The sequence below is a fragment of the Chelonus insularis genome, unplaced genomic scaffold (genome assembly GCF_013357705.1).
Source record: "Chelonus insularis isolate UGA/USDA-ARS -01 unplaced genomic scaffold, ASM1335770v1 contig_94_pilon, whole genome shotgun sequence".
NCBI lineage: Eukaryota > Metazoa > Arthropoda > Insecta > Hymenoptera > Braconidae > Chelonus > Chelonus insularis.
Genome location: NW_023276783.1, coordinates 452122 through 462200, shown reverse-complemented (window position 1 = coordinate 462200; position 10079 = coordinate 452122). Strand labels below are relative to the sequence as shown.

Sequence of the window (10079 nt, the reverse complement as noted above, 5' to 3'; positions counted from 1 at the left end):
TGTATCAAGTTGTAAATTTTGTTTTATGTTATATAATATGTCGACATTAAAATATTTCGAAATGACAAGCAAAGCTATTCATTAAATGAATTAATTTAAATAGATTAAAAGAAAAAATATTCTCTTAAGATTTATTAAAAAGTCATTTTTACCATTTTCATTCTTGACTCTATGGATTAAAAAATCACTTGAGTTTATTCTCCATTAAAGGTTGGGAATAGTTGTTACAAAGCAATGAAATACGAACATAAAAATTCCAATGATTATTTTATTTACAGCACTTGCGATTTAATATTTACCGTTTAGTTTATTCAACTTTTTATGCACTTTATTTATCGCTAAATGGCACGTTTTATTATGTAATATTTAACCAACGACAAATGACGATTCAAAGGTATTATTTTATTGAAGCACGATTGTTTTAGATTGTTCTGTTTATGATTTTATCTTATTACCCTATGTACATTCGTGATAAAGCATAAGAATACGAAATCCCACTCTATATATATATATATATGGAAGCTTTTAAAGTAGGACTGAAACCGGAAGGTTGTAAATGAAAAATATTCTCCATTCAATATAGTTATTATTTGCTGCGAATATCTTTTGTTTGGCACTCATTTTTATTTATAAATCATTATGTCATTATTTAGTAAATAATATTTTTTTTTAAACATTCACAGTATGAAGAGTAGTTGCCTTTTGAATATTTTTATTATTTAATTGACGCAAGAGCTTTATAGAAATATTTATTAATTATTCATTTTATAAGTGCATCAAACATCAATCCGAATACTCACTCATAACAACAAAATAACAATGAATAATTAACTTTTATTTTTCGAAAGTAAAAATCTTTTTATTTTATAAAAAAGTTTCTAAGTTTTTTTTTTTTGGAAAAAATTGTTTTCATCATTAATTAACACGTTATGAAGTTTCGTTAAAGTTAATTAATAAATTTTTATAAACATTTTTGCATCAATTTAACAATCATTAGTCTATGATGTGTTATTATATATAAATAAATGTCAAGTGTGCTAACAAAATAATTAAATTATGAATGGAATTGTGAAAAATACTTGATACTCCAGATGATTCGTTTCTATCAGAAGGTGTTTGTAGTGTAGAATCACTTTCCCTTAGGGGCCCTTGATAAATACGATTTAGTCTGTGTTGTTCACGTGCTTCACTTAAATCGTCGTCATAAGGTACTTCATTGTTTTTCCTTGAGTGCTCTGGTAATTGCATGTCTTGAAACAAATTTAATTATTATTAAATTATGATAATTATCTAGCATATTTTATAATTTTTTCGTTTATTTTTATTATCTCTTATACATATTTTTATATGTAATATAACATTTTATTTAAATATTACTCGAGAGAATAGGTTTTGAGGAATTTATATTGAAGTACAGCAAAGACAATATGCATCTAAACACAGATGATGCGTTTTTATTTGAAAAAAAGTATTCTTTGTAATCTAAAAATCTAATAATATACCTCAAAGAGCAGTTTTTTTTTATTTTCATACTTGTAAAGGAAAATGTAGTTGAAATACTATACAAATATCAAGAAAATATAAAAAAATGAATTTTTAAAATTTTTATGCATGTGAATTATTTATAATTTAATGTTATTACATTTTTCTAAATTTATACTGTAAAGTCGATACTTGACAAATATTTTGTCAAATATTTAATTTATTGACATTGATTGAACATTCATAAAAATACCCTAGTTTATTTATTTAATGTTACACAAACTTCTTCATTGTTAAAAATTTATTAAATTCCTAATGGATATTAATCAATAAATGTTAATATCCATTTTTCTTTCATTTTTCATCAAGAAATAATACATTTTTAATACTTGGAACAACGCTCTTTACTACACATTTAGTTACTGATTAGATTCACTTTAATAGACAAGATAAATCTTATTTATTACATAAATGATAATCATTAATCTGCAGTGAATTTATCTTTTAACTCCCCTAAATCAGGTCATGTTATAGTCACCAAACAGACAGCAGGGTGAGGACAAGAAAAAATTAGAGTTTACCAGTGATAATACTTTGTCGACTTTTATCGATTATATCTAGTAACATATGGCTTACCCAATTCTACTTTCAGCTTTCATCTGTTGTGCTGATAAACGATAACTAATATGTTCAAGGATATTGTTTCTATTGCTAAGTTTTGTTTAAATATGTCTACGTGACTAGCTTCTTTTAGAACAAAAAGTACTTCTGGCTTTTCTCTAGTTTTTTTAATCTATTTTTCTTTTTTTTTGTTTTAACTTGTACATTCAATCTCACTCAGTCTCCTTTTTTTTTCTTTTTTATTCACTTTTACTCCCATTTCTTTAGGAGTTTAACACTTCCTTCCTTGCTTCAATGGTTAATCTGAAAGGCTTATCTGATCGCGTGACTTGAAGAGATGCAAACGCATTCTCAGATAAACGGGATATGAGAAACAACGAGCTCTTTCTTGTTTACACCGGAAAATTGGCCGAGTAAAATACTAAGACAGTATGTCTACAGGTTGTACTTACACCTAACTTACTATCCTACCTAAAATATGGATTCTTTTTTAATAATAATTTTATGTTCTTACCATAAAGACGAATATTACTTTCAGCTTCACCAATGGAATTTTTAGAAATACACTTATATCCTCCTAAATCAGTTGTTTGAAAATTATGAATAATTAATTTCATTTGAACACTATAATCAGACAGTCTCTCTTCAGACATTGAATATTTGTGGTTGGATATTATCATTTCTCCAGTTTCCCTTGTCCAATAGTTAATTGCTTTTGGAGATGCTTCTACTTGACATACCAGAGTTACGTTTGTCCCTGTAGGTGCACCAACCAACTGGTTTGGGACTTGGATCATTGGATGAACTAAAATCAACACAATCAAATTACAACTTAATTCATTTGTTTAAATTCAACCAGTTATATTAAATATTTAAAACATAGAATAATAAAATACATCCTAATACTTAACAATTTCTAAAATCATTTTGAAGTTAGCAATGACTTGGAATATTCCAAAATGATTGATAAATAAGAATGATTACTTATATAGATCTTATTATTATTATTTTTATGAAAAATGATCAAAGAGAAAATTTTGGAAATAATATTTCACTTTTTGTGGAGAAATGTAAGCACATAAGCTACTTATTCCTTCAAATTTACTAACGAATTTCGTGAAACAATGGAGAATAAAGTCTGAAGATGAAATCTCCAAGAATAGTTTCATATATTCTTCGGAACAAAGATTCATATTTATTTTTAAATGAAAATAAAGTTTAAATAATTATTCATTTATTGCATGTAACTGCAATCCATTGGATACTTAAAATATTTCATCAAAATAATCTAAATAAAAATCATGTATTCATTAACATTCATATTTTAATTGAAAATAATTATTCCAACTTTAAATCAATCAGATACTTAGTAATCAATTAGATAGCAATAAGCCAAGATAATAAACAGTCAATTAAAATCCTCAATGTGAAACTAATGAGATGATTGTGGTGGGAATTAATCGCAAGATCAGCATATTGACATTGATTTGGCTGATGAAGTGTGTCAGAGTTGAGTAGTGAAGTTATTTATACCTGTTTAAATATATCTGTAGAATAGTTTTCGCATCTCTCTGGAATATTATTCATCAAAGGAACAAGGCTCGTCACTATGAATGTTTCCAAAAAATATATACATATATATATATCCCAAAGCAATTAAAACTTTTTCGTAGGACCAGTTGTTAAGGCCAAACTAGCATGATCATAAATCAATCCCGCCCTTACGCCGTTCGTCGATATCCGTTTTGCACGCAAAACATCCAGCAAATGCAAACGATTCGAGTGGTTGGGAACTCGAGCATTAAACCAAGCTCGTTGTGGAGTATCCAACGACCAATTAATTGAGTGTATGCGTCTGTTTGCGTCAATTTTATTGCTCAGAATAAAGAAAAATAAAGTGTGAAAACAAAAATAAAATTTAAACGATAGGATTTGTTGAATAATATCAATCAGTTCAATAGTTAAAATAAAAATAGATCTTTGTTAGATTGGTTTTTATTCAAATTGTCAGCTTATCGTTTTAAATAGGATACAGACCGATGAAAAATAATACTACCAAAAAAATTCGTTATAAAATTTGATCAAAAAAATATACCTAGACACTGTTAGCGTTTTATTTTATCACCTCTCAATAATATAACAATAATAATAATCATCCAAAACAATAGTAAAAATGAATTTATTTTTTTATTCGATCCGATTGTGGTATTCACAAAGTAAGCCTCAAAAGCGCAACACTCATGCTCTATAATGGGGGTTTAGGACCACTTGTCAGTGCTCAGACTGTGGCTTTGTTCTGCTACAAAGCAGAGAGAAATTCAAGTAGGGTTCTGGTTAAGTTACACGTTGTTTCACTCTATACAAAACCAACAAATGATGCCTATAAAGATAGCAAATAAAATTTTTCGACAAATTAAAACTCGTTAACCTTTGCTATATGAAGTCATTGAATTAAAAATAACTTTAGCACAAGCAAGAAGAGAGTTATAGGAATAATTTTACAAATTAGATGCCATATTTTATAAAATAAAATGATAAATAGTTAATCAAAATTCATAGTCAAGTATCGTGTGAAGAAGTGAAACAATTGTCGGTGTGTTTATTGCTGTAATAATTTTCAAGATGTGTTAGTGGATCCAGTGAAACTAGCGTGATCACGCGGTTATTCAATGAAAGCAGATTATCGTTGAAGGAAGGTATGCGTCCAGACGGTTCGGTTGGCGTGAGAGTACATCCAATTTCCGGAGAAGAATTACCTCGAGCAATATTGCCAAGAAAAAGACGATTGGACAAGTCTTGGCATGGCTTAAAGCTACCCTTGCCTCTTCATAGACTTTTCTTTCCTCTCTAAAGTCGCTTACCACCCCACAAAGACTGTACAGTATATCGTTTCAAGTGTAATTTTATTATCTCTCTTACACTTACGCTTCCTTTCGCTCCTCATTTCAATGCTCTCCTCCTTCACCCGCCTATGTATACACACCCTGCATTCTCTGATGTTGTACTTTTTTTTTCAGCCCTCTCTTCCTATTCACACTTTTATTTAAGCTGTATTTTCTTTCATTTTATTTTTATTTTCCTCGTCTGACTAGCCAACTTCAAGCTGCTTTGGTACGGTAATATTATGCAAAGAGCAAGACGATGACTATCTTAATGGTACCGTCGTCTTTACTTCACTAAGATATAGTCCTTAGATGTTGGTACGCTTTATCAAGCACTATTAATGTCAATAGCAAACTAGTAACGACGTACAACTAAAATGTAGTGTCAGAACTCAAATATATAATCTACATACAGGTATATGGGGTTGTAGTTTACTTACAGTTGACGTGCAACATCATCTGTTTACTAACTGAAGGTGGAAAGCCATTGCTTGCTATGCACATGTAAGTGCCCATCTCACTTCTTGTGACCTTTGTTAACACCAAAGTCTCACCCCTCACTGAAGGCTCTGTTATTCAAAATCACGTTTACATTATTATTACTTAAACAATCAACATTATTATTTTATTCATCCAATCGTAAAGCATTTATTTCAACTACTAAGTATCAACTATTGTTTGTGATAATACACTTGTTTAAGATAAAAGCTTTAATTTAGGAGTAAAAATGAAAAAGATAAAAAAACTTACGTCGTGTCTTAGTTCCACCATTCGTGTCTCTTACGATGATATCACCTCGATCTTCTCGTCTCCAAGTAATTTCTGGCTCAGGATATCCACGTGCCTTACACGTCAATTTTGCTGAGCTACCCTCTGGGACCATCAGATCACCGGACGTTTCTTCGGATATGATGTCTGGTGGAATGACCACCTCCAGGAAAGCACTCTGCCAGTTAAAATTAATTTTAAGTCAATAATCTTTTTGTATATAACAGTATTTACTGGTATAAGTCCTTCAAATGACACATTAAATAGCACATTAGTCGACAATTCATGAGCTTTATGTCACTAGTATTTATTTTAAACCAACATGAAAAATCTATATTATTCAATGACAATAGTTATTTTAAATTACTCATTTCATGAACAAAAAATTTTAGTTGACTATTTAAATAAAAAATATTTATAAATTCTATTATCTGTTGTATTGATTGACTCTTTCACTGATGATAAAAAGCATAATTAAATATCTCTTTTATATCACCTTTCACCCATTCAAATCCATTCATTCTATTGAAAATAATTCAACAGTGACTACTTCATCCCAGAATTTACAGAAGCAAATAAAATAATTGAAATATTTACTTGGCTTTTCATGGGATCAGTATTGACTTGGCACATGTAGAGACCACGATCCTCTTCCTTAGCATTTTTTATATTTAGAGTCCACGTATTGTAATCGTTGTGGGTGACAGATAGTCGAGCATTATTGGTGATAACGTGCTCGTGGATTGCCAGTATTGCTTTTGTGTCTGCCTTGATCCAAGCTACCTGTTCTCAATAAAATGATCTTTATTGTCACTCGTAAATGCAGTAGCGTTTCTATGTACAGAATATACAGATACGTCTGGGAAAGAGGCCATAAAGAAGCCAGAGGATGAAGGAAGAAATTTCAATTGGTTCAATGACCGAATGTTTTCAACGATTTCTATCTATAATATTGGCAACTATCGGATGTTCCAAGATCCACACTACCGTTTACTGTCGGCCCAGGAAATCATCCAAGCACTACAGCAAACGAAAAAAGGATATTTTCTTTTTCCATTGATAACGTTTAAAGGAGGAAAAAGGGAATATAAATAAAACATTGAAAGAAAGTAGAGAATAGTCCTTGCCAATAACTAAGTGACTGAGTGCTCTTTGCCATTTCTTATAATCATAATAATAATCATGATGAAGAAAATAATACTAGTTGATGATAAAAATAAAATTATTTCCATGAAGAAATGAATTTGATATTCTGCAGAGTTTTATTTCATTTCATTGATGAAATTGAATTCTTATCAGTAATATCTACTTTTTTTCTGAGTTATAATTTTAATTTATAAAATGAAAAAAAAATTTTTCTAATTCCATCCAAAAAAAACGATTTTATTAATTATTTATTGAAATTGTTTTTTTCATCATTTAAGAAGCTTTGTATTTTTCATTAATAAGCTTTTTTCTAGAGTTTTAATTCTCTTTAGAGCTTTAACTTTCAAAAATCCGATTATTTTATGGAACAGTATTATCACTAGTTATATCATTTATAAAATAATGTCAATTTTTTTTTTTTCAAGTTAAAATGAAATTTTTGGTGTCGACTGTCTTGTACTCTAAAAAATGGGTTAATGTCTTCCGGCACTAAAATGTATTTCGATCAACGTAATAACAATAATAATAATAATAATAACAGCATGTATATCACTTGCATTAGCTATATATATATATATGTACATATATGTATTATCATAAACATAAAAAATATTTTTTCTTTCATCCCCATTACATGATTCTCGAGTTAATGTGGAGTATTTTGAGACACCCTTCAGCTTTCTCCGCTTTGACACCAACAACAAAAAATACCCAATAACCTCTTTGTGACGCACGCACATTTACGAAGCCTCAGGTTAAGTTTTTTTTGTCGTTAAAAAAAGTCGGTTAACCATAACGTTGTGATGTGGGAAAAAGAAAATCAGGGTGTAGGGTAAGGCTTTTTTTCATATGTGTGTGCCACTAGAGAATTTGGAACTTACAGTATAGAATATATATATATATATATATATATGGTCTTGCTTCAGAAAGCTTGTCAGATATAATATCATAGCTATACGCACAGGTTATCTCAACCTCTATTCTTGTGTCTCTTTCATATGCAAACCAACTCGGTGCTCTATTGTACTGCATTGTAGGATCAGGCGCGCCTTCGTCCAGTTTACTACACCTCGTTTATTTTCCTTACCAACATACGTATATTTTTCCCTCTTTATCGTATACATATATATATATATATATATATGGATGTGTAAATTATCATTCGCTTTTTTTATATAGTTCGATTTTTTTTCAATTCATTTTTTATCACAGTATTCAAAATTCTTTGAATGCCCGAAAAATTGGAATTTGTTTGAAGATAATTATATTTTCGAAGAATTAAAAAAACTTTTTTCTTTCAGTGGAAATAATTTATCAAACTATAACGAAAACTCTTAAAGTTTTAGTTAAAGAGTCTAGAGTACAGAAATTGTGTACTCAAGTCTCACCTTCATCATTACTCTGATCATGAGTTTTATTTACTTGAAAAAATTTTGAAATTAAAATAAAGTTTAAACTATCTTTCTTTTAAATTAATTTAAAATATTTGGAAATGATTAATGATAAAATTTGGTCAAAAATCTATTGATTAATTTTGAATTTTGCTGTGATTTTTTTTTAGGGGAAGCTCAGAATTTTTTTTCAAAGTTAAAACAATAAGGGACACTGAGTATGTACGAATAAAATTGCTAATTAAAAGTTTAGTAACAAGTCCCCATGTTGAAAATCATGTTTCTACTACTATCACAATAGACTTACAACTGCTATCTCTCATTTGACTATGTGAACAAATGCTTTCTATCTCTTTTTATCGATTCTATGCAATAGTATGAAATGTATGACGGTTTAGTCGGAGACTGTACGAATTTTGTGGAAAATAACATTTTTTTAAATGCATAGGAAACAGAGAAATGCACTTTTGTTATAGAATTACATGTCAATACGATTGTTTTTAATACTATTTAAGTTTATTTTTTAATTTTGTCATAACATTGATTACTGTTAAAAAAAACAAGTATATTTAATTAACAATACTAAGAATTTTTTTGTCTTTTATTTATTTATTTATTTATTTTGTTTTAGAATAATTAGTGCATTGAGATGAATATGTGAACATGTCAATTTTATTAGTAACAATACTGCAACAATTTTATTGTGGAAACAAAAATAAATGTACTCAAACTTTCATAAAATCATGCTCATGCATCCTGTTTTAATTATTTTTTATTCGTAACCAAACTCCATGCATCAAAACATGCCCCGAGGCTTTGATAAACTTATTTCAGTATAGATATTTTGTGCAGATATTCACTGCGTTTTGTGGAAACTATCGAAAAAATAAATAACGACTAAATAATGTATCCATGATATTATCGACATCTTACTTGATGTGGGTATATATAGTGTTAAATGTATGTGTATTGAAAAGATTAAAAAAAAAAAATTGCTGATAGAATATGTGAAGAATAAATTCTGAAGACTGTTTTAAATGTAGATTATTTATGGCCAAAAACTTTATTCATAATATATTGCATTCATTAAAATTTTTTAGATTTCGAAATTTTTTCAAATCATTCATAATCAAAAACCAATAAGAAATCCATTTATGAATATTTAAATTGAAATTTTCTTGCATTTAATAACTCTTAATTTTCAAAAATAGAACTTCTTTTCAATTTTAATGCGAAAAGGTTTTTGAAGAATCTTTCTTACAGATAAAAAAATTTTATAAATATCTGATTTAAATTTAATAGTAATATAGCAATTTTTAAATTTAAATAGTGATCATTATAATATTTTATTTGAGAAACTGTCTTTTTTTTCTAATTATAAAAAAGACACTAATTATCATAAAAATCTTCATAAGGGAATCCCACTTTCAAGTAATAATTATCCTTTAACACATTTATATGTAAAAATTTATTAAAAATTTTTATACTTTTTTTATTTAGAAAAATAAATATAAAAATAGCTAATGATAATAAAAAAAATATATTTTATTGCAATAGTCTCGATTTCTTGAATCATATACATTGAAAAAATTTTATGGGTAAAGATTACCCTCATATCGAGGGTAAAATGAGAATAAGTTACCCAAAAATTAAGTTAATGCACCACATATGTTACCTAAAATATAGTTACCCTCAAGTAATAAGCAATAATAAAAATAATTACTGGAGTAAATTTTGACAATGTGAATAATAAAAAGAAAGCAAAAAAAAAAAATTGCCAAAAAAATAA

General features: G+C 28.2%; 1 protein-coding gene across 3 annotated transcripts in view; it reads right to left on the bottom strand.

The window, feature by feature from the left end:
- Positions 1 to 985: 985 nt before the first annotated feature.
- The window catches only part of LOC118072679 (lachesin-like), a 55887-nt gene continuing 46793 nt past the window's right edge, over positions 986 to 10079 (bottom strand). For all 3 annotated transcript variants that reach the window (XM_035092728.1, XM_035092727.1, XM_035092729.1), the window contains exons 4-8: positions 6351 to 6536; positions 5736 to 5931; positions 5426 to 5554; positions 2618 to 2908; positions 986 to 1250 (exon numbers count right to left, since the gene is read on the bottom strand). In XM_035092728.1, coding sequence (XP_034948619.1) covers positions 1012 to 1250; positions 2618 to 2908; positions 5426 to 5554; positions 5736 to 5931; positions 6351 to 6536 — 1041 coding nt within the window. In that variant the 3' untranslated portion in view covers positions 986 to 1011. The remainder of the gene's footprint in view (positions 1251 to 2617; positions 2909 to 5425; positions 5555 to 5735; positions 5932 to 6350; positions 6537 to 10079) is intronic.